Source organism: Drosophila biarmipes, chromosome 3R (assembly GCF_025231255.1).
Source record: "Drosophila biarmipes strain raj3 chromosome 3R, RU_DBia_V1.1, whole genome shotgun sequence".
Taxonomy (NCBI): domain Eukaryota; kingdom Metazoa; phylum Arthropoda; class Insecta; order Diptera; family Drosophilidae; genus Drosophila; species Drosophila biarmipes.
In genome coordinates this window covers 26,954,993-26,982,981 of record NC_066616.1, presented here as the reverse complement: position 1 = coordinate 26,982,981, position 27,989 = coordinate 26,954,993, and the positions used below count along the sequence as shown (strand labels likewise).

Sequence of the window (27,989 nt, the reverse complement as noted above, 5' to 3'; positions counted from 1 at the left end):
CTTTGGCAATTTATAGATACATATAATGAAAATATTTTTCAGGACATGGGTTTCCTTATAGTTTTCAAAATACTAAACAGGTTTTTACTGAAAGTGCTTACTTTAGAAATTTAATATTCGGATTTAGTTAAATTATATATAATATATGAGATACAATGAGATGTAGTATGCAAATATAATAGAATTCAATTTAATTTTTAATTTATAATAGACAGAATTGTATGAAGAGTTCAGGGGGTTCAGAGGTCCGTACCATAGTGCTGGCATTTCCCGAACAGCTGATCGGAGGATTCGAAAATACCTCCCTTACGAGAACTATCGTAGGGGTTGGCATCCCTGCCCATGCGATCAACGGAATGGCCGCCAATGTTGAAAAGGGACGCCGCCTGCAGCTATTTACCTGGAAATGACGCCGTAATCCCGGTAATTACAGCTTGCTCGCCATAAAACCGAGGACCAGACTATCGCCAAAATCGGCGCAGAAACTTTTACCTGTCCGGTGCATAAAACCCTAGACAGGGATTCCGAATCCCAGCATTTGCATTGTGAAACCCGAACTACGAGGAAGCAACAATCGAAATGGTTCTGGCTCCCGAAGTGAAGAGTATTGTGAAGGCCCTGCGGGGCTCGAATAGCTGCGAGGAGATCGCCCAGATCCTGGAGTGCGACGTGGAGAGCGTGGTCAGCTGCATCCGGGAGTGTGAGCTGCTCGAGGGCAAGACGGCCACGCTGCGACTGCCGCAGAAACCGAAGCCCGCTAAAGCAGCGCCTGTGGTGGCCCAGGAGGAGGAGAAGAGGCGCGAGGTGGGCCGCCCCAAGATCCTGGAGAACCGCCAGCTGGTCGAGCGGATGCTGGCCGAACATCCCAACTACACCTCCATCGATGTGCAGCGGGAACTGGCCCAGCTTGGCATAGAGGTCAGCCGCCGCACCTTGCAGCGCAGGATCAGCGAGATCCGCTCCAAGAATGGCAACCTCCAGCAACCGGGTGGATCTCCAGTGGCAAAAGAGGCGAACGGCCTCAGCGAAGAGGACAAACGCAAGAGGCTGGCCTGGGCCACCGCCCACCAGGACTGGACTGTGCGCGACTGGCGCAACATCTTCAACATGGACGACCTGAAGTTCGTTGACGAAGCCTCACCGCCCAAGGAGATCTTCCTGGACACTCTGATGGGTCCCGAGGGCAGCTCGTGCAGGGACCTCAATCTCCTCGAGCAACTGATGGCCATCATCCAGCCGAGGATCCAGAACCAGGCGCCCAAGAATGTCAGCGAGTTCCGGGCCGTCTTGTACGACGTTTGGCACAGCGACCAGGACATGGTGGACAAGATCGAAATGCTGTACGAGTCCATGACGTGGCGCGTTTTGGCGGTCCTCCGCAATGGCGGGGATCAGACCGAGTTCTGCTAGCCAAGCTATAGATTTACAGCGTGCTCTGCTCTTTGAATGTTGAATTAAGAATGCCATCATTCGCTATCGATTATGTTTGATTAGTTTATTAAGTTTTTAGTGGCCATATAAGTATGTACATGGTACACTCCGATAGGGATTAATTTCATATTCCCTCTTCGAACAATTGTAAAAACGTTTGAGACCTATAAATAAAATGTAATTTGGAAACGTTGCTTATAAGGGGGCATTTAAAGCATTTGGGACTTTATTAACTTTTTAAACCAAATTTGAACACTTCCGCTTTAACCAAGTACTTAAAAATATAGGTAGTATGTAGTTCCCTAGTAAGAAACTTGCATAGATTTTGATCTCTTCGAGCACGACCATATGTAATGTATTAAAACAGCCATTGAGTAGACCACTCCAATAACTATGAAGTAGACGGCGTAGACTGTGAACTGCTGAAAAACATCTAGGTTTAGATTAACCCTCTCCGAGACAACCACAAAAGTCAGAATGCATTGCAGGATGAGGCCCACAAAAGTGTTGAAACCGAAAACCAGGGCGAAACTATCCTCCTCCAAGCTGCTGGCCAGCTCAGAACTGAATAATGACACAAGTTTTTAATGTTGCATCGAAATAAGATTTATAAGGATTCCTTACCTAGCCACCGTTATGGTAAAGGCGAATAGTCCGCCGTAGAGCACATAGCCAAGGTAGGACAGGTATATATTGGTGGTCCAGCAGGACAGGAGCACACAACCACCCTGAAGGATGGACAGCAGGGCCATGGAGAGCAGGCTGCTCCTGGTCCTCAAACGCCCAGCATGGAAGTAGCCGGCGAGGAGGGCAGAGACGGCACTCAGCAGTGTCAGGGCCACGTCCACAGCTCCGTTCCAAGCAATCTGTAATTTAAATAACAAAGGATTGTTTCTAAAAATTTATAAAAATTATTTTTTTCGTTTATTCAAAAGGTATTAATTTGTTCATTGAAAATGAATAAATACGTTCATTTAAAATGAATAAATAAGTTCATTCTAAATAAATAAACACGTTCATTCTAAATGAATTAGTTTGTTCATCTAAATAAATTAGTTCGTTCATTCCAAAATGAATTACTAAGTTCATTCACTGAAAAGTGAACAATCCTGCAAATTTACTCACTGTGGGTTCATTGGCGAAGGACTTCCAAACCACCTGCATATAGGTGGTGATCTGCAGAAATCCCGCCAGACTTATAGCATACCATAAGCTCCATTGGAGCACCAAGTTATTGGTATAGGCACTACGGAAATGCGACCAGAGCAGCTGCCAGGCTGGGACCTTCTTACTAGGACTCGTCGCAGTCTTTTCTTCCACTTCCTTTCCGTCGGTAATCTCTGATGCCTTCTCCAGACCTCCTCCATCCGGTTTGCCAGCAGCTTGAATAGCTTCGCTTTTGTTATGGAAGTACACACTTTTCTCCACCTTTGGCAAGAAGAAAGCCCAGAGCAGCGCCGCAACTTGAGCTGTGGGAAAGCGGGTTCGATAATTGACTGGCTAAACAATCTCTTAGCTTGCTGGGAACCCACAGCTCACGGAGATGTAGAACAGCTGCTTGTAGTTCATCCACTGCAGGCCGATCACCAGTTGCGCCAGAAGCCCGGCCACCAGTTTGCCCACAAACATGGCCGCCCGCGTGTGCGAGGTCACCCGGGGATAGTACTGTTTGTCCACCTTGGCGTAGATGTACGAGTAGTAGGCCACCTCGGCGGCCTGGTAGAAGCCATAGAACACCTCCACCGCCTGCAGGCCGCCCAAGGTGCTCGTCCATATCAGGGTTCCCCAGATGCATATGCCAGTAATGGCGTTCGCGACGATCACGGGCTTGTATCTGCAGCACAAACTGAGGGTTATGGTGGTCAATAAAGATTATATGAAGGGTGCCATAAACCTGAGTAAGTCCGTTATAAGGAAGACGAAGATTAGGAGCGCCAGGTAGGAGTAGGTTCCCACGGGATATACCGATCGGTTGACCTCGTCCTGGGTGACGTGGTACCACTCGCCCATCAGGATCTCCGCGTGGTAGGGCTCCGAGGGCCTCAGCTCCCGGAGGAAGCCGAATATGCAGAGCACACACGATACCCTCAGCCAAGACTCCATCCCGTCACGGCTATCGGCTTAGATCTAATCGCGATACTTACGCTAACCAGCGATCGCACCGGCTCTACCTATGTGTGTCTGGCAGCGTGGAGCTTCGACCAGCTATTATAATAATAGCACATTCCTCCGAGGGCTTAGTGCAGGCTAGGCCCGAGTATAGAGATTTACCCTTCGACGCTTGTAATCAGCGCTGGGCCCATTCGCGATTTACGATCCAAGTGTTCTCAGCGGATCGGGCTGGGAAGTCCGGGAAGTTTCCGCTCGCTTAGAGCATGGTCACGATCTTGATTGACTTGCTCTCCACACATGCAGTTCCCACTCCAAGTTGGCCACACAAATTATCAGCTAATTAGCCCATTAGCGTGGCACTTAAATGGATCTGCAGCGAAATTCTCATCGAGTCTTAAGACTCGTTTCGTCTATTAACGCTTGTGTAATCTATTAATGCAAAATATCAACACTAATGGGTTAATAATCAGCGATAGCCTGTTTATAAACGGAAGCGAAACTGTTAGGGGTTTACTATCAATTCGTACATTAAAATGTTTGAGCCGCTTTCGAAGTGAACGAACTACACTTAAAAAATAACTAGAAACATTATTCCTTGGCCAACTAGCTTAAATTTAATAATTTGGATCGATAATCAACAGAGTAGAATCGAAAGTTTCCTTTCTCTGACTATTTTCGTTTGCAGTGTATTCATTTTGATTAAATGGCTATCAGCTATCAGCATTGCCATCCATCTTTCCCATATAAATTACCCGTAATTAGGTGCGATAATCGACAAGGTCTATTAGTGAAAAGCAGAGTGATTTTAAAAAGCTCGCTAACTTTATTCCTCCACACTCGAGACTGATAGTGTGCTCTATAAATGGAAATCTGCACTAAATACTACGAAATCGGCAACCGACTGCAGATAACAGATGGCTTATCTATTCCGGGAACATAATCAGCCATCGTGGTAATACCATCAAGGAACTTGTCTTTCTTAAGTCGCAAAGTTGTGCTTGCCAGCAGGCGAATTTAAGTACTTTCGAAATGCATCGGGAATCAATCCAGAGAGTCCTCCAACTTCTCGCTCTCGGTGTCCCGGAATGCGAGGCACTCCACCAGCACGGATACGAGATACAGCACGCCGACGGCTATGAAATAGAACGCATAGACCGTGTACTGACCCACGGCGTCGAGCTCAAAGCCCGTATCCGTCACAACGATCATGGTTAGGAGCGATTGGAAGACTAGGGCCACAAAGGTGTTGACTCCGAAGACCAAGCCGTAGCTCTCCTCCTGCAGGTTCCTGGCCACCTCAGCACTGCAAGGATATAAAGGTAGGTATAAACATGATGATCTTTGGGAAATAGAGCTCCTCACCTGGCCACCGTGATGGTGAAGCCGTAGAGGGCGCCAAAGAGCACGAAACCCCCATAGGACCAGTAGATGTCCTTCGTCCAGCAGCAGATCAGCACACAGCCGCCCTCCACGGCGGACAAAAGCGCCAGGGTAAGCAGAGATGTTCGAGGCCTGAGACGCCCAGTGTGCAGATAACCAGCAGCCAGGGCACATAAAGCAGCCAGAGCCGTCAGCACAGCGTCCACTGCTCCGTTCCAGGCGATCAGCGGCTCCGGTTCGATCACCTTCCACAGAACCTGCACGTAGTAGGTGACCTGCAGGTAGCCAGCCAGTCCGATGGCGTACCACAGACTCCATTGGATGACGCGCGGATTGGTGTAGGCATTGCGGAAGTGCAGCCACAGCAGACCCAGTGCGTTGGGCTGCTTTGGAGCACTCTCCTGACTCGCGTCCACCGCAAGGTTGCTTTCTCCGGGCAACTGCGTCTGTGAATCTCCACTGGGCAACTGTTCCCGATGGAAGTACAGGCTCTTATCCACGCCGGGCAGGCCAAAAGCCCAAATCATTGCCATTACTTGAGCTTTACATGAAATAAATTAAACGTAAATCATTTAAAATTCTAGAAATGATTATTTGACTACTTACTGGCCAGCGTTATATAGTTGAGCTCCTTGTAGTTCATCAGCTCCAGGTTGATCATCAGTTGGGATGTGATCCCCGAAACCAGTTTGCCTGCAAACATGGCCGCTCGGGTGTGCGAGGTTACCCTGGGATAGTACTTCTTGTCCACCTTGGCGTAGATATAGGTATAGTAGGCCACCTCGGCGGCCATATAGGTGCCGTAGAAGAACTCTAGGATCTGCAGGGAAAGCAGGCTGGTGGTCCAGATGAGCATGCTCCATATTATCACACCAGTGGCTCCAATGGTGATGATCAGGGGCTTGTACCTATCAAGTAGGTTATAATGTTATATAGGTATCTCAAATTTTCTGTTTCAGCTCTTTCATAAATTGATTTATTGCAAATCATGGAATTGCCTTCATTTATCAAGAACATTTTGCTGACTCAATTGGCATTTTTTTGGGCGAGCAAAGTCCACATATTTTTGACTTTGTAATAGGTCAAATTACTGGCCCCAAATATTATCACCTATAATTTGGATTAGATTATTGACAGGCGAGCGTTTTTTAAATAAATCATTAGTTCTAAGATGGGCTTGGTTGACTCGACCAAGTGAAATATAAAATATTTATAGTATATGTACATATATTATAAATATATAAGAGAGCTTTATAAAATGCATTTTCAAGGAAAACCTCTTCCTTCCAATTTGAAATGCAAACCCATCAAACAGACTATTTCAAGATTATAATATATAGTTACCTCAGAAAGTCTGTGATCAGAAAAACAAAGACCAACTGCACCAGGTAGGAGTAGGTGCCCACTGGATAGACATCGTGTGTTAGCTGGAATTAAAACTGATATTATCGAGAAGGGATTGATCGAGCTAGCAGTGCGCTCACCTGCGTCTCCGAGATGTTCCGCCAGGGCCCCAGCAGGTACTCCGTGACGTAGGGCTCCGATGGGCGAATCTCGCGGATGAAGCCGAAGACGCAGAGCAGGCAGGATATCTTCAGCCACTCCTTCATCTTTGTAATTGAGTAACGGCCACTGACGTAACGTGCAACGTAAAGTGATGTAACGCCTCGAGATCTTACGTAGAGCTCTCGCGTCGGCTGCCCTCAGCTGGTCCTCTGCATCTGGACAGGTGGAAAGGTGAAGCCCAATACATGGTTTACCAGGCCATGGTCGAGTACCCAATCTAATCTACAGACTGCGCGGATCTCGAGCTATCACTTCGAAGTGCCCGCCTTGTATTTACACAGAAATCGCTCTTAGATAATTGCGAATTTATTATGCGCTCTATGACACTAGCGCTTTTTGTTTGAAAGTCATATACAAACAAATCAAGGTGGGTCGGTTTGACGGTTCTCCAGGCACCCTACACACGTGTTGAGCGCTCAAGAGCGAATGATCAGCATTTCCACTGGCCGCGCAGTTATCGATTTGTCGCCAGCACAGCACTTGGGGCCTAATGAACACCCATTTTTACCTTTTGCGGCAGCGGCAATTAAAATCAATTGGCTCCCGAGCCATAAATAAGTTCGATTTCATTTTGTTGCGTTGCCGGCCGTTACGTCACGGCAACAACAACAACAGCAGCGGTGCAGCATCTGTTCGCGAAAAACAAGGCAAGTGGTTGGCAACGCGGCTCAGCTGTTCGGTTATCACAGACAGTCAGGGGCAAAATATTAGGGGCAAATATAAGTAAAATATAGGAAATTAAAAGAAATGTTACATTTTGGTATCACTTTATTAAAGAAATAACATATATTTTTTTTTAGGAAAATTTATATGTTCCAATATTAATTTGTTTCCTATTTCACTCATAAATGGCACCCCACTAATGACGAAAAAATGAACACTCTATTGTAAAAAACACACGTTTATTTAGCGCGCTCAGTTTAAAATTAGTACTGTGTTGAGGGTGTTACAGAGTATTCGGTTTTGTATGGGTTAACAAACAAATTTAGAGGCAAAACATTAGCTATTTACACAAACAGAGGGGCGCACGAAGAATTTTCGGTTTGGGTTTGGGTTCGATTGACTGACTACGAGCTAAAATTGGCCACACTTGCGGAAAGTTAGAAAGTACGCGTAGAAAAGTTCCCAACAGCAGCCAGACACTGAGGTCGGGCTCGTCCGCTTGCTCCGATGGATGGGTCAATGGTGGACCTCCTCCCGCGCCGCATCTCCTCACTGCTGGGCAATGGGCGCCGCGGTGGGCGTGGCCACGGGCGGGCCGGAGGTGGCCGGATCCGCGGGCACGAACTCAATGGAGGCGGAGTTGATGCAGTAGCGCTTGCGGGTCGGCTTCGGGCCATCCTCGAAGACGTGGCCCATGTGGGCGTTGCAGCGGGCGCAGCGGACCTCGGTGCGTATGCGTTCTGGATGTGCGATTAGTAGTAAAATATTGCCCCCTATTTAGTTTGTATTTTGCCATTTTGTGGGATTAATTGGATTCGTTTTGGTTGTTTTTTTTTCATCGTTTGCAGCGCATTTGTTTTACAATATTTGTTGCATTTTTTCGGATCGTTTTGCAAGGTTAATTCAAAGTTTTCGTTGTAAACAAAGATCAACGGAAATAGAAAATTGATTGCGAAATGGGTGATAAATGAAAAGCAGAGAGAGAGAGAGAACAAAGACAGATCGAAGAAATAACGGCAAATTGATGGTAGTGCAAATCAGAGAGAGGCGAAGAGCAGGGCGAAGGAGGAGGTGCAGCAGAGAGAGCGATAAATAACAGTGGACGGCGGCAGTGGATAAATATGCAGAAATGAACAGTCACATAAAATGGGTGAAAATTAATGAAAATATGGGAGAATATAAATGTTTTTCCGAGTGATTTGGCGTACATATTTTTTGGTTAATTAAGCATTCGGTGTTTTGTGTTTTCGAGTGTTACAATTTCAGCAATGAGTTGGTAAGTGTCGTGTTTTTGTTGCGGTTAGCAAAACAAACCCCCAAATAACGTTTACAGGCGTTGTACATTTAGTTTTTTTTTTGGTTTTTGGTTTTGGAAGCGAGTTAAAAAAAGAGAAATAGAAAATATACGAAAATACACATTATTCGGTTTGCTTGAGACACTCTAAAAAGTCTATGGATATAATGTTAGTGTTACGGTATTCGGGGTTATGTTATTCCAAAAAATCATTGGCCATGAGTAAGAAGCAAAAACTTAAAAGTAAAAACGAAATCATAATAACCAAATCACAACACCGGCAAATAAAATACATATGCGGAAATATTTAAAAATAAAGCACTACACACAAACAGACATACACATAATGGCCCTGGCCCAAAAATAAGGCCAACCCGACCTTGGAAAATGATGGAAATCGAAATGGGAGTGTGAAAAGCTCATATGATCTTAAACCAAAAGAGCGGTGAAAATGGTTCAAAACCGAAAAACAGATAAACCATATTATAAAGTAAGGAAACCCTAGACTGATCCTTAATACTTTATTTCTAGTCTTGCGCAAACATAATTTCTTTTTAACAAGTAAACTCCTACCAAATATGTTAAGTTACAATAAGTTCCTAAGATTACGAAGGAAAGGAAAAGGAAAGAGTTTTTTTCGGGGAAGTAGAGTTAGAAGTATGATAGTAAAATAAAAAAAAGCGAAACCAGGGCAAGGAAATAAAGATTCCCCTCTAAAATTGTATAAAATTCCTAGATTTTCCACCATCCAAAAGATTGAAACCGAAATAGAGTGGCTGAGAAGGTGAAAGTAAGGATAGAAAAATGGGATCCTGGATCTACAACACTGATCTCTCACTCCTCGTTCCGGTAATACATTTCCAAACATCGTTCTCGTGTACAAGCTTTGTGTTTTTGTTAAACATTTTTGCATAATAAACTCCTATATAAAATAGCTAAATATCTTTTTGTGAGGCATGAAGCTCTTTCAGAGGGCTATAGAGATTCTCCAGGTCTTTATATATATGTGGGGGGACTCCTCCGGATGTAATATTCCTCGCAGATCGTTCATTATTTCTTGGAGGCCGTCGGGGGATCGGCCTTCGAGGGCGCCGCACTCTTCACAAAATCGATGGACGCGGAGTTGATGCAGAAGCGGCGGTGCTTGGGCGGCGGTCCATCGTCGAAGACGTGGCCCATGTGGGCGGAGCAGCGGGAGCAGCGCACCTCGGTGCGCACCATGCCTAGCGTTTTCGAAATGACTACTGTTGGTTTAATCGGTTTAACAGTGATACTCGTGGGTGATATTTGTGGGGCAGAGTCGAAATGTATGGTTTCATTGTGTTATTATTGTTTTCGAGAAAGAAAGAGATTTCGAGAGTCAGGCGGGATAGAAGAGGGGGATAAGAGAACACAATACTCGGTTAGGAATTAATTTTAGTCGCTTCTTCTCGCTCGGTTGCACATTCAGGTGCTGCAACGGCAGCAGGAACACTCACAAGTCACAATCACCGCCACAAGACTAGACAGTGAAACAACAACGGCAAGGCCAACGGCACAACTACAGTGAACTCGGGTCAATGGAACGGTTTATGGACGAGTTCAAGTTCAAGATCAACGCAACAAAGCCAAAACATAACATTGAACAAGGCAACACAAATAGCACAGGTTGGGAATGGGTTCTTGGCAACATCTTCTGCTTTTCTTTTTAGAATTTACTACGTTTATAAGGCGATCGATTATATATCGAAAATATCTGTCTAAATATATATCTAAATTTATCGAAACAATCAATCGATGTAAAACTATCGCTCATTGATCGAAGTAATCAACCTATATGGGGCTATCGTCTATTTATCGAAATAAGTAAAAAAGAAAAAATGGTACTTTAAAAACTATCATATGAAAAATAAATCGAACTTTTTCTAAGATCAAATGATATTCGTACAACTTGTTCTAGCAGTTTTATATGTTTTGCTCTCTAAGCTTATAAATCCGTTTTAAATGCATTTATGTGCATCATTTAACTAACACAAAGCTCTGTATAAACGCAGTAAATAATTGTTTTTAATATCTAAATACTACTCCTTTAGTTTTATGACCGCTCTTATTTACACATGATAACTTTGCATGTTTTCCTCTAGTCTACGTTTTATAGTCCCCTAGGCTCAACGCATAATTCATTCTCAACTCTTGGGTGCGGCAACAAAACGGCAACTCAAATAAAAACAGAACTCAAAACGGTTTGCAATTAAACAGCTAAGAGTGCCGAACAATGTCTAGGCCGTACTGTGGCTAGCTGGCCGGGAAGTGGGCCGCGCGGGCGGTACGCACCTGGTATGCTGGCGTCGCGGTGCAGGGTGACCTTGCCCTTGTCGAGGACGTCGTTGAAGGCCGGCCAGCCGCATCCCGAGTCGTACTTGGTGTCCGAGCTGAACAGATCCTGGTGGCACACGATGCACTGGTACACGCCCTTCTCGTAGTGCTTGTTGTAGCAACCTAGGGGGATCACAAATGATATTAGATTAAGTTGCAAACCATACAATTTTTGGTAATACGTTATGATATGAAATTCTATTGCTAGTTGTTGGATTTATTATTCAAAAGTTTTACTAATAACGCAAATATTTGATTGTTAAGAAGGGACTTTTGGGACCCCCTGATCTTTATAGTAAGGATGGGTTTTCAGATTTTAAAATCTCTTTTCTCCCTGACAAGTCAATTACTTAAATGTGACTTGACAAACGTGGAGTAGATCGATTTACTAGCAATAGAATCAGTGCAAAATAACGATGAACAACCTGTGAAGGGACGCTCGGTGCCCGCCTCCTGGGTAACCTGATACTGCATCGGGGTCAGGCGCTTGCGCAGCTCCTCCTTGTTGACCGTAACCTTCTCGCTCTTGTTGTCCATCCTCGTTAGTCCGGAGTACTTCTTGGCCGGGTTGTCGCTGTCTTGACGTGAATCTGAAATGCAATACTTCGGTGTTTAGTTTGCGGTCGAGTTATGTGTGCTTTTCTGTTCACCACCAGTTGGGTAATGCAAACTGAGTAGTGGCTGTGGGGTGGATTTCTGGCCGCCAAGCTTCTGTAAGATTTCCCAGGGTAATCTCTTACTTATCAGGGGTAATCTTCAACGGCTGATTTAAATGCTGGCACACCCCCGATAAGAAACAGGTACTTGGGCCTATCAACAATGAGTTGTGGAAATTATTTTCCCAAAAGCCACAATCATCATGTTTGGCTAAATAAGCCGTTTGAGCCATAAACGAGTTGAAAATAGCTAGGCTTTATCGAATTGATAACAAGAAGATTGGATTGAATTGTATGGTAATTTTGAATACCATAATATTATGTATTAAAATGTGGTGTTACAGAATTTCGGAGACTCTAGATACGCTCAACTCTTAATTCAGAGCTGATAATAAAAAATGAACGGACAATAAGATAATCGATCTACCCTTAAACACCTTAAAATAACAGATCATGTATATTTATAGCTCAACAAGCCATTGTAAAACACAAATTTCATTTCACAAGATACTTAAATAAATGGTTTTTAAAGGGCGCAGCTTTCCAGAAACCTCTATAAATAGCCTTTGCACTAAGATATTTGGAGTGCCCACACTTGGAATGTTTAGATTGTAAAATACTGGCCAATGAGTGACTATAAATAGGGTAAAAATGTGAAAATTGTGTACGTTTTCAGGAAAATTTTCGAAAGTAAAACGTATGCCAACTCCCCCAGGACTCGTAAGACCTCCTCTATAGAGTGCACCCACAACCGGAGTTGTGCAGCCGTCGACTTTGTATACAAACATTGTTGCTAATTGGCGGAGGTGTAAACAGATTTGTTAAGTGCGGCCATCAAATGGAGTGGAGAAACGCATTGGGCCGAAAATAGTTTTCATTTTATGCTGGCCGCCGGCAATTAAGCGAAGTGGCGCCCGCAGCAAGCAGGCGAGGGAAAAGCCGAAAGTGAAAAGCGGGCGGGGCGGGGGCGGAGGTGGGGAAAGAGGCGGGCTAGTCACCTTTTATTTTGGGCTTTTCCGAGTGCAACAATAGGAAAATCAGCCAAGTGTGTCGCGGGCAATTGAAGACAGTGAATTAATTTCGAGCAGCGACTGCGAGTAGCGGGGGAAATTGCGTTCATGAAGAACGCATTTGCAAATGCAAATGAAAAGGCTAGAAAACTAGTCTAAAATTAGTGAATGACCGACCGAAAGCGGAGTGTGCTTGTTGATTTTTCTAGAAAAGTGCGGCGCGCCCACAGGTATTTTGGACTTACCTGCAAAAAAGCGGCTAATTGCGAAAATTCGAGTGCGCCGCAGTGCGTGGCGAGAAAGTGGCAACATTTTGCGGCCAGTTTCGGTTGACAACTGCACGGGGTTATTCAATCGGCGAGAGGAAAATGCGCGGAAAAGCGGTGGAAAGTCAATGTTTTGTCGGCTGCGCCACCCCCCCCACGCCAACTAATATTTATGCAATGCGCGCTCGCCACTTCCGTCTTTTATTTCTCCGTTTTTCTTGCTTTTCCCAATTTTCCGTTCTATTTTCGTGCCTTTTGTTTTGTGCTGGTGCTTTGCAGTGCGCGGAGAAAGCGCCTGGCAGAGAAAGCCACCGCGAATCAAGCTAAAATTCGCTCGCAATTCTGCTTCAATGTCACCAGCAGCAAAAAAAACTCTCATTTTCCCACACTAAAATGGTGCGTCCTTGGTTTTTTTTATACAACGCAAGCCCGCCGCCTGGAAAACTTCTCACCTGCTGAATAGCGCCTGAAATGGTGCTGCTTCTATTTTTGGCCTTTTGTTTATGAACGCGCCAGGCAGCCCGAGCGTGCGTCGCAATGTTACGCAGCGGTGGAAAACTAAAAACTAACACAAAAAAGCTGCTTGGAAAACAGCTGCACGCGAAAAATCAAACACCTGGATGCCGCGTTGCCAATCGAGTCAAAGTTGAAAGCTGCGGATTTGCTGTTCTGTGCAGTGCGGTCACACTCCCAGCCAGCTGACTCACCGCGTTGCCAACCACTGTCGAGTTGGAACGCCAGTCTGGCAACGCTGGGCACTTTGTTATTTTTTGTGGCTCCATAAAATCACTTATCAGCATTGAAATTAAAGATAAAGGGTGGAAAAAAGTGAAAGCACCTGCGGGGAAGCACCAGCTTTGGAGAGCCACCTCAGCTAGGCATTGGGAATATGTGCTAGACACCCGGGCAGGCCGCGGAAAAGACCACACACAAAGAGGGCGTCAACAAAAAGAAGTCGTGGGGGAGGAGACCAGAACAAAAAGGCCAGGAAAAGTTACACTCAGCCAGATATCAGAGTGAAAAAGGGGTATTGCACAGACCTGCGACGATGAGCAACCACAGATACCACCAGGGGGGCAACTACATGCACCCCCGCATCTCCTCCTACCCGCACCACTTCAGCTACGTTTCTTCCTGCGTCAAGTACATGATCTTCCTGCTGAACTTCCTCTTCTGGCTCTTTGGCGGCCTGCTCCTGGCCATCGGCATCTACGCCTTCATGGACAAGCTGAAGGACGGCAATGGCTGGCTGCGACTGGACACCGTCTACGATGTAATCTTCAACATCTCGCTGGTCATGATCATCGCCGGAGTGATCGTGTTCACGGTCAGCTTCGCCGGCTGCCTGGGCGCCCTGCGCGAGAACACCTGGCTGCTGAAGCTGTACTCCATGTGCCTGCTGCTCTTCTTCATCCTCGAGATGACGCTGGCCATCATCTGCTTCGTGTTCCCGCAGTACATGAACTCGTTCCTCGAGTACCAGTTCACCGACAAGATCATCCATTCGTACCGCGACGACGCCGACCTGCAGAACTTCATTGACTTTGCCCAGCAGGAGTTCAAGTGCTGCGGCCTGAGCAACGCCGGTTACCAGGACTGGAGTGAGTAGTAGCATCTAGTGTCTCAAAAGATTTGTATCATGAAAACACAGTCAACAAATTTTAGCGCACTCTGTTTATTCTAAATATTGACTTGGTCAATAGGAGATAACAAGAAGTCGTTTTTTTCAGAGATCTTAAGTGTATTGCTTTCTAATCTCTTTTTCACTTCCCCACAGGCAAGAACGAGTACTTCAACTGCTCCTCGCCGTCGGTGGAGAGGTGCGGCGTGCCCTACAGCTGCTGCATCAATGCCACCGACATCAGCTCCGGCCTGGTGAACATCATGTGCGGCTACGGCGTGCAGGAGCACTCGGTGGCCGCCGCCAGCAAGCGCATCTGGACCAGCGGCTGCATCGAGATCGTGCGCGTCTGGGTGGAGCGCAACCTGTATGTGATTGCCGGCGTGGCACTGGGCATAGCCCTGCTGCAGCTGTTCGTCATCTACCTGGCCAAGACCCTGGAGGGACAGATCGACCTGCAGAAGTCGCGCTGGTCGTGAGTGCAATGCCACCATCCGTACCTTTACGGATATCCGCCCTGCGAGGACGATCCGTACTACAATTCGCGGATGTGAGGCGGACTCTTCTGGTCCTGCCCCTGCTCAAATAGTTTCAAACCCAAGCCCACTCCTAGAATAATCCATAGCTCCCTGTACACCATCTCTTGTGTTTTCGATCGGTTCAAGTTCTAGTGTCCCCCCTCAAAAAAAAAAAAAACAGTCTTACAATCGTATTATACTCGTCTAGACCTAGGTAATATATTTATACTCGAATGTATTCGTAAATTGCAACTCTGAATGTTTTTTAACGTCAGCGTAATTCTTAGTCACAAGTGAAGTCGAACAAATCTAAACTTTTACTCGATTATACATATATATGCAATATCGTACTAATTAAAAGACACTTGTATATAAGCTAGCGAGTTCCGTAAGAATATGCATTTAAAATGAGATTTATATTTAACGACGAAACCAAAACTGCATGCCCGTTTGTTAGCCACAACAACATACTAGACTTATTAGCATTTTTAAGTATCTGCGCTCGAGTTTGTCGGCCAACCTTGTTGTAGTGCGCGTTTAAATACAGACATTCTATACGTGTAACCATGACTTTTCACTTGGTTACTATCTAACGTAATGGGGCGCAGAAATACAGAAAAGGGGTGTAAATAAGCTTTTGTGGGCTTAAGTAATCGCTCTAATTAGTGGGCTCTGTTCTTTGGTATACTTTGGGTCATCAGTTGGCTTAATCAAATTTAACCAATGTTATGAAATACTACGTATTAAGTAGCCGCAATCTCGAACAATTCCAAGCTGTCGAACTTTGAGACCGATGGCCTCAGTGGGCCAAGGCAGATAAGCAAAGCCTAGCGATTATGCGGGGTAAACTCATAAGAGAGAGGAGGAATCCGAATCCGACCCCCTATGAAGATAGTATTACATATACACTGGGCGTTTATTATTCTACGCAATCGCAAGCAATTGCCAGCTGGTATAAAAAAATGCAAGTAAAACAATTATCTCAGATTACATTCCTATCTTCAGTACTTGATGATGGAGCGAATGCTCTCGCCCTTGTGCATCAGATCGAATGCCTCGTTGATCTTGGACAGCGGCAGCTCGTGGGTGATGAACTCGTCCACCAGCAGGTCCTTCTTCAGGTAGTCCTCCACCAGTTTGGGCACATCCGAAACGGAGCGCCAGCCTCCGAAGGCGGAGCCCTTCCACACGCGACCCACGACCAGCTGGAAGGGTCGGGTGGAGATCTCCTGGCCGGCGCCGGCCACTCCGATCACCACCGAGGTGCCCCAGCCCTTGTGGGTGGCCTCCAAGGCCGAGCGCATGGTGTTCACATTGCCGATGCACTCGAAGGTGTAGTCGAAGCCGCCATCGGTCAGGTCGATCAGGTAGTTCTGGATGGCTCCCTTGTCGGCCACATCCTTGGGATTCACAAAGTCGGTGAAGCCAAACTTCTTGGCCAACTCGAACTTGTCAGGATTGATGTCGATGCCGTAGATCTTGCCGGCGCCGGCCTTCTTGCAGCCCAGGCCCACGGCCAAACCAACGGCTCCCAGGCCCCAGACCGCGCAGGTACTGCCCGGTTCCACCTTGGCTGTGTTCAGAGCGGCTCCGTAGCCCGTGGAGATGCCGCAGCCGAGCAGGCAGACCTTCTCCAGCGGCGCCTTCTCGTTGATCTTGGTCAACGAAATGTCGGCCACCACGGTGTACTCGGCGAACGTGGAGGTGCCCATGAAGTGGAACAGCTGCTGGCCCTTGCAGCTGAGACGGGAAGTGCCCTCGGGCATGACGCCAGCGCCCTGGGTGAGTCGGATCTTTTGGCAGAGATTCGTCTTGCCGCTCTTGCAGAACTTGCACTCGTTGCACTGCGGGATGTAGAGGGCAATGACATGGTCGCCGGCCTTGAAGTTGGTCACTCCCTCGCCGACGCTCTCCACGATGCCGGCGCCCTCGTGGCCCAGGACCACGGGGAACAGGCCCTCGGGATCGGCACCGCTCAGGGTGAAGGCATCCGTGTGGCAGACTCCAGTGGCGGTGATCTTGATGCGGACCTAATGGGGAAATCGGGTAATCAGGCCTTATCATCTCTGTCTTTATCTGTAGTGGACTTTTTCACCCCAGTATGAGTGGTATATATGTACCTCATGGGCCTTGGGTGGAGCCACCTCGATGTCCTCGATGACCAGCGGCTTCTTGGCCTCCCACGCCACGGCGGCCTTGCATGTGATAACCTGTTGCAGGAATTCGATATCAGGGGAGTGTTCTGCTAATTAATATTCCCACTGCTGCTGCACTCACCTTGCCCTGGGTAGCAGACATTTTTTAGTGTAGAGGAAAGTTTAGCGACAAGATCTAATTGGCGAACGGAGAGCGAATGGAGAACGAACGGAATGGAATGGCGATAACGAGGAGGAGGCGGGAAAAGCCGGGTGGCGGCAGTGTGACCAGACAGTGATCAATGGAGTACACCAAAAAGCACACTTGGTTACAAGAACAAATTCTATCGTTTATACGGCGGTTAAAAATATTTTATAATGTGTATTCATAAATAATTAATTAAAAACCTAAAAAAAAAGGTATTAAAAATAAGTATCTCAACTAGCACTGGCTAAGTAACTTATTTGAAAGAACATTGGCTAAATAACGAATAGAAAAGGAATCAAATAAAAGAAAATAAAAAAATCGAGTAATTTTTCTATTATATAGGTTATATTAATATTGGTTATCAATTCTAAAATAATTATTTAATTCGAATTAAAAAGCTTATTGACATTTAGATAGTATTAACATTTGCTGGTCACACTAAGGACACAAGCGCAGCCAACTTCGCTTTGCACAAGTCAGCTGTTTGGCGAAAATAGACTGTTATTCCTAAATCCGTTATAAGATTTAAACATATTAAAGTTTGGCAAAACACTGAATAACTTAATAAACATACTTAAAGTGCGTTTATCAAATTTAAAACCTTGAGCTTGAAAAACAAGCTACTGCCGTGACTGAAACATATGCATTTCTAAATTAAAATAAACGACCGCGCAGGCGCCAAGTTTTTTGTAAACATTGCCGCCCAACCCAAAATGCAACAACAGTAGCCCCCAAAAACGCCAACGAACGCAAAATCGGCACAAGGACGTGCCAGCCAGCCAGGAAAAATCAATAACAACACAGCCGCGAAGCGACAAAGGCCGGAAGTGCATTTTTTGCATTACTGCGCGTTAAGTAACGTCACGGAGAAGGAAAAAATGAGTGTTATTTAGAGAAAAGTGATGTAGTTGTTTGTGCCAAGAGTGTAAAAAGAAAACCCGGAAAATGGTGGGCAAGGGGTCAAGCGGCTTGGTCGGCGACACCAGCACGGGCAGCAAGGAACGCCCTGTTTTCATTCCGCCCCGGAAACGTCAACAAACCAAGTCGGAGGCCAAGAAGCAGAACTATGTGGACCACATCGTCAGTGTGCAGGTGAGAGGTGGATCCAAAGGATTCCCGGAACGAATCAACAGTGAATAGTCCTATTTTCGATACTTATATTGACCAAGCCCAAACGCGAATTCTTGGGATCCTCTTCCAATAGCTACCATATAGCAACTAAAAATGGATGCACTAAGTCATTTACTACAAATTAACTTTATACACGGATATTTATTTAAAGTGTAAATCATTAAGGCATATAAAACCTACTAAAAAAAAGGGACTCTTTAGGGACCGTTCACTTTTGATTCATCCAAAATGTTAATGTAATATTATATTTCATAAATCCTTTGCTTTTACCTTAGCAAAATCGTCCAAAGCTATCCCCCTCGAATCCGGGACTCGAGGAGGAGCTCCGCAAGTCCAAGTTGATTATCAAAAACAAGCAACCGCTGCCACAGCTCCCCGGTGAACTAGGAGTTCCCAATGCCCATGACACACTGGCCAGCACCCACTCGGCCAGTTCGACGCAGCACAGCCAGAAGTCGGGCCGGTCGAACGGCAATCTCAACGAGCTGCAGAACTTCGAGTCCATATCGCAGGGCACCAAGTCCACCTCGCAGCGGCACGAGAGCAGCACGGTGACGCCCAGCAGCTGCTGCTACTCGGAGAGCAGTCTGGACGCCAAGCTGAGCAAGTCGCAGGACTGCCTGAGCAACCGGTCGTCCTCCAAGAAGCGGGTCAACATCCGGACGACCGATCTGCCCGGCCAGGGGAATCAGCGCAATCAGCGCTCCTCGCCGGAGATAGCCAACTACGAGGACCTGGAGTCGGGGGAGACGAGTGTGCTGAACAACTATGACCAGAGCCTGGAGCGGGGCTATCAGGCGCGCAAGGAGAGCGGCGGAGGCAACTACCTGACCATGACGGGCACCATCAAGCGGGGCCGCAAGAAGGGCCAGTCCGTGGACCTGCAGATCAACATTAGTCGCGAGGAGCTGGAGCAGCTGAATGCCCATGCCATGGCCAGTGATTCGCAGAAGGGCGGCAACCTGTGCTGCACCTGCAGCTGTGGCACCGGCCTCCACATCCTGCTCATCTCGCTGTTCTGCCTGCCGTTCGTCACCGTCATCTCGGCGGTGTACTCCTTCTACATTGGCACGCTCACCTGGTACAACATGTTCAACTACTACTGCGAGGAGCGGACGTACCTGCACAAGATCCTGGTGACGCCGCTGCTCTTCGTGGCCTATCCCCTGGCCATCCTGCTGTGCACCTTCGGCCTGGGCCTCTACTCGGGCCTGCGGCAGCTGAGCCTGCAGTACAGCAGCTGGGTGAACGACATCACGGACATTGAGAAGGGATTCTATGGCTGGCTGTGCGGCTTCCTGCGGATGCCCGACTGCAGTCCCTACGAGGTGGTCATCCTCACCGACATCTGTGTGGCGCCGCAGGACCCGCAGCGGCTGCACATCAACAAGCCGCGCCAGGAGCTGTCCATGTAGGATGTGATGTCCAATGGCCCCAATTTCGTTTCGACCATGAGTGTGATATAAAAAAAAACGTAATTACATTTGCCGAGCAGCAGAAGTAAGATCAACACATTAAGTTTCCTTTGGCCAAATTTGTTCCTTTCACATTGACATAATCGTATGTCTGCAATTGCAGCTTTAGAGAGAACGGAGGTATACACTATATAGATATCGGAGACAGAACATAATCCAAACCCTAGAGAGCCTAGCCTTAAGTTACTAAAGATCTAACACTCGCACAGCGTCCTTCCTGGGAGTTCGGAGGCCCGAGACTCATGTAACCCTGCAGAAGTCATTCCAAAAATTGCTCAATAATTGTGGAAAATTAGGTTTTTGTCTGAACAATACGAGGGGGAAACCCTTTTGCAATTTGAAAAACCATCCATTTGCTATCTCTGACTCGACAAGTTTAAAATCTCTATAAACTCAGATTCATCCCATATAATTTATGACACTTGCAGGGTTATTAACTCAAATAGTTAACTGTTGTGGACGGGCACTAGCCTGCCACTCGAAACTTTGCTTTCCTTTCTAACTCAAAGCCAAATTTTGAAAGCGTATATGAAACGTATAGCATTTACAGATTATGCATTTATCTTCGAAGTGAACTTAAACCGAATGCGCAGTTGACGTGATGGAAACTTTTTCTTAGTTTTAAGCAAACACTTTTTATTTCGACGTCAACAAAAACCGCAGCAAATACACATACCTATATAAGCAAACGTTTTTAAAATAGAAATTCTATATGTTAAGAACCCGAATATCAAACACTTATTGAAATGAATATACTAGCCAGAGAAATAAAGCCAATAAAACCGTATAGCAAACACAAACAACCTGATATTATTGCGTTCTCAGATGGGAACTGCTACCTAGTATTTTATTTGCGTACATATTTGCGCATATTTCTTTTTCAATTAACTTCCAGCAGGGCAAACTTATAAATCAAGTGATAACGTAATGTTACCATGTATGGTTGCACTTGTAAAAATTATGTTGGGTTTGCTTAAGAAAAGTAAATAATTTGGAAAACAAAAAAGGTTTGGGGTAGGAAATAAAAATATAATGCTTTTCTTTTTACGTAAAAGAATAAACAAAACTTCAAATATTTCCTATATATGCCAAAATTTGAATGTTTTTGAATTCGATAGCCAAAAAAATAGTCCAAATATAACGTCTTAAGATGTTATATCACTCTTATGCTAAATTAAATTCAAAATTTCTACACGTTATTAAGGGTTTTAACCTACTTAAAGGTGAGGACGTCTGTTTTCTAATTTAAAAACTATTCTTTTTAAATAACAATTATCTATCATGTAAAATTAAAAAAAAAAAATTGAAATTAGAATGTTTTAAAATTATAAAAAATATTTCGAGTGCACATATGTAATCAAAAAGTCTCGGAGAGGGCGGAGAATAATGGGTGGAGAGGGAGCTTTTCGGCACTTTTATTTTTGCCGGCGAGACGCCCCCACAAAACTCGTAAACAAGCATCCACAGTCGAGGGGTAAATACGAACAGCTGTTCTCGGGTCTCCAAAGTAAGTGAGAGAATAGCAACAAATTACGGGCGGCAGCAAATAAAATAAACTGAAAGGGGCTCGTCTTTCCTAATCATAATCATAATAAGCTGGCGAGCTTAAGTGGCACGAACTATGATATTTCGCTATATTTAAAGTGGTTTATAAAGTCAAATAGCAAGCGGGCTTTACTTTCACTGATCTGGTCTATATAACCTATTAAACCTGTATTTCGGTCGCGCAAGCAAACACACTCATAAATAGTAAATTTAAATATACCCCTATATATGTGCAAAAAACTGACTGCCAGCGCAGCATATCGAACATGTGGGATACTGAATTCAGTTCTAAATCGGCTTTCGAAGCGAACGGACGTTGTGCGGAAAGTTGTGAAGAGAAGTACCGGGAAAATCATGGCCACAGATAATTTGACAGCGGTTCTCCACGGCATCGAGGACCTGCGACTGGTGAGTAGAACCAGGATCTAAACTGGGCTATTGTTTGCCAACTGCTAACTCACTTCCTGCAGGAGCAACGCCCCGTTCCGGAAATCGCCGACGATGGTAAGCGGTTTTTAGACTACATTTAATTTGATAGTAGTTTAAACAAATTTAAAAAGGGGGATGAGCCATTATAATATCAGTTACAGGACCCCAAAAACATTCAGGTAATGCCAAGAGGACTGATATGATATGGCTTTGCTATTTTCCAACTATTAATTGTCGACTTATTGGGGTGTTTCAGGTGTCAAGTGACACAGGTAGTATAACCATAATAAATATGTACCTAGATATAAATATATATTTACTATTTGCCAAAGCTTATCATAAATTACCAATTGATATGTGGAGTTGATTGGACTGCAAGGGATTTCCGTGATATATGAGGTTATATGGGTGTGTGTATATTGCATTCCCTTGACTTACAACTTAAATACTTAATATAAATAATGTTATTTATAAAACGGCTTCCTATTTAGATTTTATATGATATACCATTATTATTATGATATACCATTATTATGTCAAATCCTCAGAGGTCCTCCTGGCGATGGATAGTGTGGGCATCTGCGGCTCGGACGTACACTACCTGGCCCACGGACGCATCGGTGACTTTGTGCTGACCAAGCCCATGATCATTGGCCACGAAGCCGCCGGAGTGGTGGCCAAGCTGGGCAAGAAGGTGACCAACCTGAAGGTGGGCGACCGGGTGGCCATCGAGCCGGGCGTGCCCTGCCGCTACTGCGACCACTGCAAGCAGGGCCAGTACAACCTCTGCCCGGGAATGGTCTTCTGCGCCACGCCCCCCTACGATGGCAACCTGACGAGGTACTACAAACACGCCGCCGACTTCTGCTTCAAGCTGCCCGACCACGTCAGCATGGAGGAGGGCGCCCTCCTGGAGCCCCTGTCCGTGGGAGTCCATGCCTGCCGTCGCGCTGGAGTTGGTCTGGGCTCCAAGATGCTCATCCTGGGCGCCGGTCCAATTGGTTTGGTCACGCTGCTGGTAAGAGAAGCAATTAATTGATTATGCATCCTAGAATATTTAAGCTACTTATTCCTTCCCCTTTAGGCCGCCCAAGCCATGGGCGCCTCGGAGATCCTCATCACCGACTTGGTGCAGCACCGCTTGGATGTGGCCAAGGAGCTGGGCGCCACGCACACGCTGCTCCTGCAGCGGGACCAGTCCGCCGAGGAGACCGTCAAGGTGGTCCACCAGACGATGAGCGAGGTGCCTGCCAAGGCCATCGACTGCTGTGGAGCCGAGAGCAGTGCCCGCCTGGCCATTTTCGTAAGGGAATCATTGGCTCTCGATGACCAGAAGCTAACACCTTTCCTTTCAGGCCACTCGCTCCGGCGGCGTGGTGGTGGTCGTGGGCATGGGTGCTCCAGAGGTCAAGCTGCCGCTGATCAACGCTTTGGCCCGCGAGATCGACATCCGTGGCGTGTTCCGCTACTGCAATGAGTAAGTTATCAGTCGGACTCCAGGGGTCAAGACATCAGCTGATTCCTTCCAATCCCCCAGCTATGCCGCCGCTCTGGCTTTGGTGGCTTCGGGCAAGGTGAACGTGAAGCGTCTAGTGACGCACCACTTCGACATCTCGGAGACGGCCGAGGCGTTCGAGACCTCCCGCTGCGGCAAGGGCGGTGCTATCAAGGTCATGATCCATGTCCAGCCGAGGGACGCCAACAACCCAGTGAAGTTCTAAATATACACTCTTATCTTTAAACCGAACTGTGCGTCTTGAGTTGGGCACTGCTGGTGGAACATTTCGGGTGTCTTGGAACATTAGTTTTATACCTTATCAACAGGTTCTATTTTTAATAGTAAGTATACTTTGGAAGTTGTTTTAATGCACTTAAGGGGTAAATTAGTATCTTAACAGCTCAATATTCCGATAAGATGGTCTAAAAAGCCATTCTTTAATTAATAAAAGGCTTGCTAGTGCAACCTGTATCTGGTTTTGGGAGTCTTCAAATCTTTTAGAAAAGAGTAGCTGTTAAGGCCTGTATATTATATTACTAATAATTACATTATCAAGTCTCCCACTCACCGTAACTGAGTGCTGAGAATGCTAAAACAAATACTGGATGTACTCGAGGGACTCCTCCGGAGCTCTGGGCTCTCCCTCGGCATCGAAGTCAATCAGTTCCGGTTGCCTGTTCCGGGCAATGTATCTCAGATAGCCACGTGTGCTCTCATGTCGCACCGACAACTTGATGTCCCAGCCACTGTCACGTGGCGAGGAGAAGATGGTGGAGCCATGGCAGTTGACCATCTGCAGCCAGCGGGTGAAGCCCACGCCCAGGTAGTTGTTGGCCTTGTCCACGATCACAATGGGCAGCTCCTCGCTGGCCAGCAGACGGACCAGTTTGCGCAGCTTCCTCTTCTGGATGGGCCAGTAGTAGCAGGCGGGGTCGTAGAGCATCACCAGCATATCGCTGCTGCTCTCCTCCCGCAGTTCAAAGTAGTTCCTCGGGCTGGAGTCCTGCGAGGGAGTGGGGCCCAGGACTACGGCGCGGAAGAGCTGATCCTCCAGCAGCTGGTCGCAAAACTCCCTCAGATACTTGGCGCTGACCAGCTTGTGCATATCGTAGACTCGGCCCTCGCAATCCTTGCCATAGATCCGTGGCGGCAATCCCTTTCGGTAGGTACCAAAGAAGTCGGGATCTAGATTGGAGTTGAACTCCCCGATGTTGGAGATATCCCGTAGGCCGAACAAAATGCGGCCAGCGTACTCCTGTGCCAGCTCATCGAGCAGTTTTACCCACTTGCTCAGATCGTCCCCGTGTCGGTTTTTGACGAAGTGAAACGCCACCACCTGTGGCCCATCGAACGTAAACGGCAATTTCAAGTCCACTTTCGGTATCCACAACAGCCAATGAATGGAGTTGTTGTCGGTTAAAACTGTCTTCACCAGAACCATTTTCTCTTCACTATCTAGTTCTTCCGAAACATGCAATTCTTTTTATACACTGATGATACGATACCCGGCAAATTTCACAACAGAAAAAGCTCTTGAAATTGAGCTTTACTTAACATTGTTTACTTTTTAAATTTAACATTATGTAGTTTTAACATTTTTAAAAAAGAGGTAAATATTTACCATCCTTCTTCTCTAGTAGCCCCTCCACAAATTATAGAATTTCAAGTATATTGAGGAATTTTATCTTATAGATGTTTAATTTAAACAAACTTAGTAACTCTGTGTTGTAGTCCAGTTTTATTAAACTCCCTTAGTAAACTCTGTGATGTAGTCAAGTTTATTTAACTTCCCTGAATATTTAAGTGTAATAAAAGTAATTGGGCAAAACGGGGACTGCCTGCCCAGTCGTTTTCACTCGGAAATTTACCAAAAGATAATCATAAATAAAGATTTGAGTGCGGCTGCAAAGCCAGACGCTTTGCTCGGATAATAAACTACAAACTAACGTATACTACCCGTATATAGATAACTAAACAGGTGCGCAAATTATTTTTGTGTGTAACAAAGCGCTGACCAAGTCGATTGGCCTAAGATAAACAGAACCCCGTACGCATAACCGAAAACTAATCAACAGTTAGCCTAAGTCTTAATATTATTTACGCGGCGCGGTAAATATATATAAAAGTACAAAATACGATGTAGATTCTGTAGAGCCACAATGGATTTGAGCCGCCATTAACCCCGACTCCCAGCACGACCTAGAAGCGCACCTGCTTGAGCTTATCGTAAATGCTGAAGTACAGGGCCGTCGTCATGCTTGACTTGAGGAGTGTGGGGGCCACGCCCTTGTACAAGCCCCTCACGCCCTCCTGGCGAACGGTCAGCCGCACACAGTCCCAGACTCCGTGGCACTGCAGTGTCTGTCCGAAGGTCTGGCGGTTCGACTCGAAGCCCTGAATCTGCAGCCGCTTCTTGATCAGATCGAAGGGGTACACGATCGTCTTGGAGAGCATGCCCGAGGAAGCGCCCAGTCCCAGCAGTGTCCAGGTGGGCAGCTGGCTGCGATCGCTGACCTCCAGGAAGGCGCAAGCCCAGTCGCTGAACAGGCGGTAGGCCATGAAGTTGGTGCCCATCAGCGGCGTTATTTGCAGCAGGGCGGAGGACAGGCCGCGGTACATGCCCCGTGGACCCTCGTGCCGCACTATCGCCGACACAGCTCGCGTGGCGTTCCGGTAGCCCTTGCTGGTGTCCTGGGCAATCAGCCGAGTGCGAATCACGTCCAGGGGCGTGGATATGATCACCGCTGCTCCGCCGGCTGCAGCTCCACACAGGAAATTCGATAGATGCTGGTGATCCGCCAGGTAGCTGGTCTGTTTGGCCCTCAGGCTCAGCTGCTCGTATGTCCAGAACTGGCAGATGCCGTACATGATGCTCAGCACCTGGGCAGGATTGTGACCCTTCCAGAAGGCCAGCAATCCCTCCTCCCGGTAGATTGTCTTCACCGCCTGTCCAATGGATGTGTACTTCGAGGTAAGCGCTCCCGCTCCCTCCCTAGCACGACTCTTGCCCAGCGGCTCCACCTGCAGCTGGAAGCGTATCTTGAGCACGTCCAGTGGTTGGCAGGTGGAGCGGGTGATGGCCGCCGACAGGCCGCCGGCTAGCATTTGATGGAGCTGCTCCCGCGTACTGTGCGTTCGCCGGGGGACGGGAGCTGTGGTTGTGGCTTGGGTTGCCTCACTGGTTGTTCCTGTGGTCACCGCCATGTCTGCGTCGGTGCTGCTTTGGTTTCGCTTTTCGTGTGCGTATGTTTGCTCGTGCGGATTTCACTTTTATTGCTGCGACTGCCAACTCTTCAATGGCATTTCTGTAAATGAAAGAAACCCAGGCAGGCGGAGACAACGTCATTACAGTGGGAATTCAATAGCAGCAACCACTAAGTTGGAATTTCGATTTCAGAAACATTTAAGAGGCATGTTTTTAGAGGGGTGGGTTATGGTCAGTCAGCTAGTTAGTTATTTATGAGATGTAGATTGATCTTCGAGCTAATGGGTTGTTTATCTTGAAGACAATGCTGTGAAAAATGTCGGAATTCCTTAGCCTAGGAGTTGCAACTAAGATCACCCAAAAATATGTTTTCTATAATCAGGAGAATGAATTGATGATGAAATATAAATGATAAGGTGATTGGTGCTTGTGAAATGAATGGGTTTGCCATTTTAGAGGTTGTTATAAGGATGGGAAATAGGGTTGTTGTTATTTGGATAAATTTTTTAAAATCCTACTTAGTGAAGCCCTGCTGTAGCTTTCATTCAAAGCGTTTTAGAGGTGCGGCCGGGCGCAAACTCCGAATTGTTTACACATTCATCAACTCGCTGGCCAAATTGATGTGTAAAAATGCGTAGACAGGCATTGGGAAATAGTAGGAGTGATTTTGGAGGATGGTACTTACAAGTGTCATGCTCAACGGAGCGTGGGGATGATGTCTCCGCGATTACTTCACCACTATTGCTGTTATGCCCAGCTGCGCGCCAAATCGCAGAGTACTCAAGGTAGATTCCAGGTTCAAACGGACATTCATTGATTGACAATAGTCGTCTAGAGGGTATTCGGGTTTATCAGCGATTTCACTTTTCCCGCTTTTGTTGTTCGATGACTCTCGTTGTGTGCCGTGCTGTCCAGTTCCGAAATTCCGATGCTGCTGGCGAGATAAAGAGACAATGACGGGGGGAACACGCCTGAGATGCTGGATGGTGATTGGAGGCGGAGGCCTGAGTGCAGCGTGGCCAGAGGGTGATCCTCACCTGGAGCAGATGCGTCCGTTCGCGGGCAGAGTGCAGCAGTTACTGCGGCGGCGACGCTTCTTCATTACAGGCAGCGGCCCGTGGATTGCGTCAAAACTTTCTTTTCGCCAGCTTTGTAATATCGCTGCCGCCGAGATGCCGTTGCAGTTGTGTGGCGCGACGCTCCCGGTTGGCCGCTTCCACTTCCACAAACTGGTTTTCCCCAAAATCAAACCAAGCCGCTCTGCTCCGCTCCAAAGCAACAACAACAAAACAAACCAAGTTACGTCGCCAAGTGCACGCAGCCAGCTGTTCGAGCCGCTGGAGATGAGCTTTCGAAACGGTGATGTAATCGGTTATCGAAATCAGCTAGCGACTATAGCTATAAAATAGCTGATAGCTTGTTTTGAATTTGAATGTATAAAATCGTTATATTTTCTACGTTATTGATAATATAAAAGCTATCAATTTCAGC

General features: G+C 46.5%; 10 protein-coding genes across 18 annotated transcripts; 4 read left to right on the top strand and 6 right to left on the bottom strand.

Moving 5' to 3' along the window:
- Window positions 1–331: 331 nt before the first annotated feature.
- LOC108024581 (uncharacterized) lies at window positions 332–1,620 on the top strand. Its single transcript, XM_017094580.3, has one exon. It carries the CDS (start codon window positions 580–582, stop codon window positions 1,408–1,410), a length of 831 nt encoding a protein of 276 aa, XP_016950069.1. The 5' UTR covers window positions 332–579; the 3' UTR covers window positions 1,411–1,620.
- On the bottom strand, window positions 1,613–3,768 carry LOC108024580 (thiamine transporter 2). The gene is made up of 5 exons (XM_017094579.3): window positions 3,326–3,768; window positions 2,964–3,265; window positions 2,557–2,900; window positions 2,056–2,297; window positions 1,613–1,995 (listed from the first exon to the last, which is right to left on the bottom strand). Exons 1-5 carry the CDS (start codon window positions 3,532–3,534, stop codon window positions 1,734–1,736), a joined length of 1,359 nt encoding a protein of 452 aa, XP_016950068.1. The 5' UTR covers window positions 3,535–3,768; the 3' UTR covers window positions 1,613–1,733.
- Window positions 3,769–4,343: 575 nt separating this feature from the next.
- LOC108024584 (thiamine transporter 1) lies at window positions 4,344–7,193 on the bottom strand. The gene is made up of 5 exons (XM_017094586.3): window positions 6,408–7,193; window positions 6,268–6,350; window positions 5,530–5,831; window positions 4,906–5,464; window positions 4,344–4,846 (listed from the first exon to the last, which is right to left on the bottom strand). Exons 1-5 carry the CDS (start codon window positions 6,531–6,533, stop codon window positions 4,585–4,587), a joined length of 1,332 nt encoding a protein of 443 aa, XP_016950075.1. The 5' UTR covers window positions 6,534–7,193; the 3' UTR covers window positions 4,344–4,584.
- A 177-nt stretch (window positions 7,194–7,370) lies between these two features.
- LOC108024582 (methionine-R-sulfoxide reductase B1) lies at window positions 7,371–13,364 on the bottom strand. Of its 4 annotated transcripts, none has more exons than XM_017094585.3 (4): window positions 13,186–13,364; window positions 11,227–11,391; window positions 10,760–10,924; window positions 7,371–7,925 (listed from the first exon to the last, which is right to left on the bottom strand). In XM_017094585.3, exons 2-4 carry the CDS (start codon window positions 11,336–11,338, stop codon window positions 7,702–7,704), a joined length of 501 nt encoding a protein of 166 aa, XP_016950074.1. In that variant the 5' UTR covers window positions 11,339–11,391; window positions 13,186–13,364; the 3' UTR covers window positions 7,371–7,701. The 4 variants fall into 4 exon arrangements, with proteins under 4 accessions (XP_016950074.1, XP_016950070.1, XP_016950072.1 ...); XM_017094581.3 differs by lacking the exon at window positions 13,186–13,364 and adding an exon at window positions 12,713–13,050; XM_017094583.3 differs by lacking the exon at window positions 13,186–13,364 and adding an exon at window positions 12,713–13,042 and having other exon boundaries at window positions 7,371–7,892.
- An 86-nt stretch (window positions 13,365–13,450) lies between these two features.
- Window positions 13,451–15,436, top strand: LOC108024585 (tetraspanin-33). Its single transcript, XM_017094588.3, has 2 exons — window positions 13,451–14,334; window positions 14,511–15,436. The coding sequence occupies exons 1-2, from the start codon at window positions 13,782–13,784 to the stop codon at window positions 14,831–14,833; spliced, it is 876 nt and encodes a 291-aa protein (XP_016950077.1). The 5' UTR covers window positions 13,451–13,781; the 3' UTR covers window positions 14,834–15,436.
- A 333-nt stretch (window positions 15,437–15,769) lies between these two features.
- LOC108024855 (alcohol dehydrogenase class-3) lies at window positions 15,770–17,314 on the bottom strand. The gene is made up of 3 exons (XM_017094997.2): window positions 17,150–17,314; window positions 16,993–17,082; window positions 15,770–16,902 (listed from the first exon to the last, which is right to left on the bottom strand). Exons 1-3 carry the CDS (start codon window positions 17,168–17,170, stop codon window positions 15,874–15,876), a joined length of 1,140 nt encoding a protein of 379 aa, XP_016950486.1. The 5' UTR covers window positions 17,171–17,314; the 3' UTR covers window positions 15,770–15,873.
- Window positions 17,315–17,741: 427 nt separating this feature from the next.
- On the top strand, window positions 17,742–19,856 carry LOC108024854 (transmembrane protein 169). The gene is made up of 2 exons (XM_017094996.3): window positions 17,742–18,307; window positions 18,622–19,856. The coding sequence occupies exons 1-2, from the start codon at window positions 18,161–18,163 to the stop codon at window positions 19,759–19,761; spliced, it is 1,287 nt and encodes a 428-aa protein (XP_016950485.1). The 5' UTR covers window positions 17,742–18,160; the 3' UTR covers window positions 19,762–19,856.
- Window positions 19,857–20,882: 1,026 nt separating this feature from the next.
- Window positions 20,883–23,542, top strand: LOC108024831 (sorbitol dehydrogenase). 3 transcript variants are annotated; one of them, XM_050888784.1, is made up of 7 exons: window positions 20,883–21,044; window positions 21,623–21,774; window positions 21,837–21,870; window positions 22,344–22,813; window positions 22,880–23,098; window positions 23,151–23,272; window positions 23,333–23,542. In XM_050888784.1, exons 1-7 carry the CDS (start codon window positions 20,972–20,974, stop codon window positions 23,514–23,516), a joined length of 1,254 nt encoding a protein of 417 aa, XP_050744741.1. In that variant the 5' UTR covers window positions 20,883–20,971; the 3' UTR covers window positions 23,517–23,542. The 3 variants fall into 3 exon arrangements, with proteins under 3 accessions (XP_050744741.1, XP_043951572.1, XP_016950452.1); XM_044095637.2 differs by having other exon boundaries at window positions 20,888–21,044; window positions 21,618–21,774; XM_017094963.3 differs by having other exon boundaries at window positions 20,890–21,044; window positions 21,135–21,774.
- Window positions 23,518–24,823, bottom strand: LOC108024467 (uncharacterized). 3 transcript variants are annotated; one of them, XM_044095639.2, is made up of 2 exons: window positions 23,862–24,823; window positions 23,518–23,814 (listed from the first exon to the last, which is right to left on the bottom strand). In XM_044095639.2, exon 1 carries the CDS (start codon window positions 24,732–24,734, stop codon window positions 23,883–23,885), a length of 852 nt encoding a protein of 283 aa, XP_043951574.1. In that variant the 5' UTR covers window positions 24,735–24,823; the 3' UTR covers window positions 23,518–23,814; window positions 23,862–23,882. The 3 variants fall into 3 exon arrangements, with proteins under 3 accessions (XP_043951574.1, XP_043951573.1, XP_050744742.1); XM_044095638.2 differs by having other exon boundaries at window positions 23,518–23,804; XM_050888785.1 differs by having other exon boundaries at window positions 23,608–23,622.
- A 189-nt stretch (window positions 24,824–25,012) lies between these two features.
- On the bottom strand, window positions 25,013–27,828 carry LOC108024819 (mitochondrial thiamine pyrophosphate carrier). 2 transcript variants are annotated; one of them, XM_017094947.3, is made up of 3 exons: window positions 27,536–27,828; window positions 27,184–27,432; window positions 25,013–26,598 (listed from the first exon to the last, which is right to left on the bottom strand). In XM_017094947.3, exon 3 carries the CDS (start codon window positions 26,495–26,497, stop codon window positions 25,493–25,495), a length of 1,005 nt encoding a protein of 334 aa, XP_016950436.1. In that variant the 5' UTR covers window positions 26,498–26,598; window positions 27,184–27,432; window positions 27,536–27,828; the 3' UTR covers window positions 25,013–25,492. The 2 variants fall into 2 exon arrangements, with proteins under 2 accessions (XP_016950436.1, XP_016950435.1); XM_017094946.3 differs by having other exon boundaries at window positions 27,184–27,429; window positions 27,536–27,827.
- Between the last annotated feature and the right edge of the window lie 161 nt (window positions 27,829–27,989).

What these genes read in the sequence shown, in the direction of transcription:
- LOC108024819 (XM_017094947.3), bottom strand. Translation starts at nt 26,497, where the DNA reads ATGGCGGTGACCACAGGAACAACCAGTGAGGCAACCCAAGCCACAACC.
- LOC108024581 (XM_017094580.3), top strand. Translation starts at nt 580, where the DNA reads ATGGTTCTGGCTCCCGAAGTGAAGAGTATTGTGAAGGCCCTGCGGGGC.
- LOC108024855 (XM_017094997.2), bottom strand. Translation starts at nt 17,170, where the DNA reads ATGTCTGCTACCCAGGGCAAG. An exon ending in TGTCTGCTACCCAGGGCAAG is followed by an intron (nt 17,083 to 17,149) that starts GTGAGTGCAGCA and finishes TTCCTGCAACAG; the next exon opens with GTTATCACATGCAAGGCCGC. An exon ending in CTCCACCCAAGGCCCATGAG is followed by an intron (nt 16,903 to 16,992) that starts GTACATATATAC and finishes TTTCCCCATTAG; the next exon opens with GTCCGCATCAAGATCACCGC.
- LOC108024582 (XM_017094581.3), bottom strand. Translation starts at nt 12,779, where the DNA reads ATGTTGCCACTTTCTCGCCACGCACTGCGGCGCACTCGAATTTTCGCA. An exon ending in CACCGAGCGTCCCTTCACAG is followed by an intron (nt 10,925 to 11,226) that starts GTTGTTCATCGT and finishes TGATCCCCCTAG; the next exon opens with GTTGCTACAACAAGCACTAC. An exon ending in CCGCGACGCCAGCATACCAG is followed by an intron (nt 7,926 to 10,759) that starts GTGCGTACCGCC and finishes CAAACTAAATAG; the next exon opens with GGGGCAATATTTTACTACTA.
- LOC108024585 (XM_017094588.3), top strand. Translation starts at nt 13,782, where the DNA reads ATGAGCAACCACAGATACCACCAGGGGGGCAACTACATGCACCCCCGC. An exon ending in CGCCGGTTACCAGGACTGGA is followed by an intron (nt 14,335 to 14,510) that starts GTGAGTAGTAGC and finishes ACTTCCCCACAG; the next exon opens with GCAAGAACGAGTACTTCAAC.
- LOC108024584 (XM_017094586.3), bottom strand. Translation starts at nt 6,533, where the DNA reads ATGAAGGAGTGGCTGAAGATATCCTGCCTGCTCTGCGTCTTCGGCTTC. An exon ending in GGAACATCTCGGAGACGCAG is followed by an intron (nt 6,351 to 6,407) that starts GTGAGCGCACTG and finishes TTTTAATTCCAG; the next exon opens with CTAACACACGATGTCTATCC. An exon ending in TTCACCATCACGGTGGCCAG is followed by an intron (nt 4,847 to 4,905) that starts GTGAGGAGCTCT and finishes ATATCCTTGCAG; the next exon opens with TGCTGAGGTGGCCAGGAACC.
- LOC108024580 (XM_017094579.3), bottom strand. Translation starts at nt 3,534, where the DNA reads ATGGAGTCTTGGCTGAGGGTATCGTGTGTGCTCTGCATATTCGGCTTC. An exon ending in GTTCTACATCTCCGTGAGCT is followed by an intron (nt 2,901 to 2,963) that starts GTGGGTTCCCAG and finishes GCTTTCCCACAG; the next exon opens with CTCAAGTTGCGGCGCTGCTC. An exon ending in TTTACCATAACGGTGGCTAG is followed by an intron (nt 1,996 to 2,055) that starts GTAAGGAATCCT and finishes GTCATTATTCAG; the next exon opens with TTCTGAGCTGGCCAGCAGCT.
- LOC108024854 (XM_017094996.3), top strand. Translation starts at nt 18,161, where the DNA reads ATGGTGGGCAAGGGGTCAAGCGGCTTGGTCGGCGACACCAGCACGGGC. An exon ending in ACCACATCGTCAGTGTGCAG is followed by an intron (nt 18,308 to 18,621) that starts GTGAGAGGTGGA and finishes CTTTTACCTTAG; the next exon opens with CAAAATCGTCCAAAGCTATC.
- LOC108024831 (XM_050888784.1), top strand. Translation starts at nt 20,972, where the DNA reads ATGTTATATCACTCTTATGCTAAATTAAATTCAAAATTTCTACACGTT. An exon ending in TCCGGAAATCGCCGACGATG is followed by an intron (nt 21,871 to 22,343) that starts GTAAGCGGTTTT and finishes TCAAATCCTCAG; the next exon opens with AGGTCCTCCTGGCGATGGAT. An exon ending in TTGGTTTGGTCACGCTGCTG is followed by an intron (nt 22,814 to 22,879) that starts GTAAGAGAAGCA and finishes CTTCCCCTTTAG; the next exon opens with GCCGCCCAAGCCATGGGCGC.
- LOC108024467 (XM_044095639.2), bottom strand. Translation starts at nt 24,734, where the DNA reads ATGGTTCTGGTGAAGACAGTTTTAACCGACAACAACTCCATTCATTGG.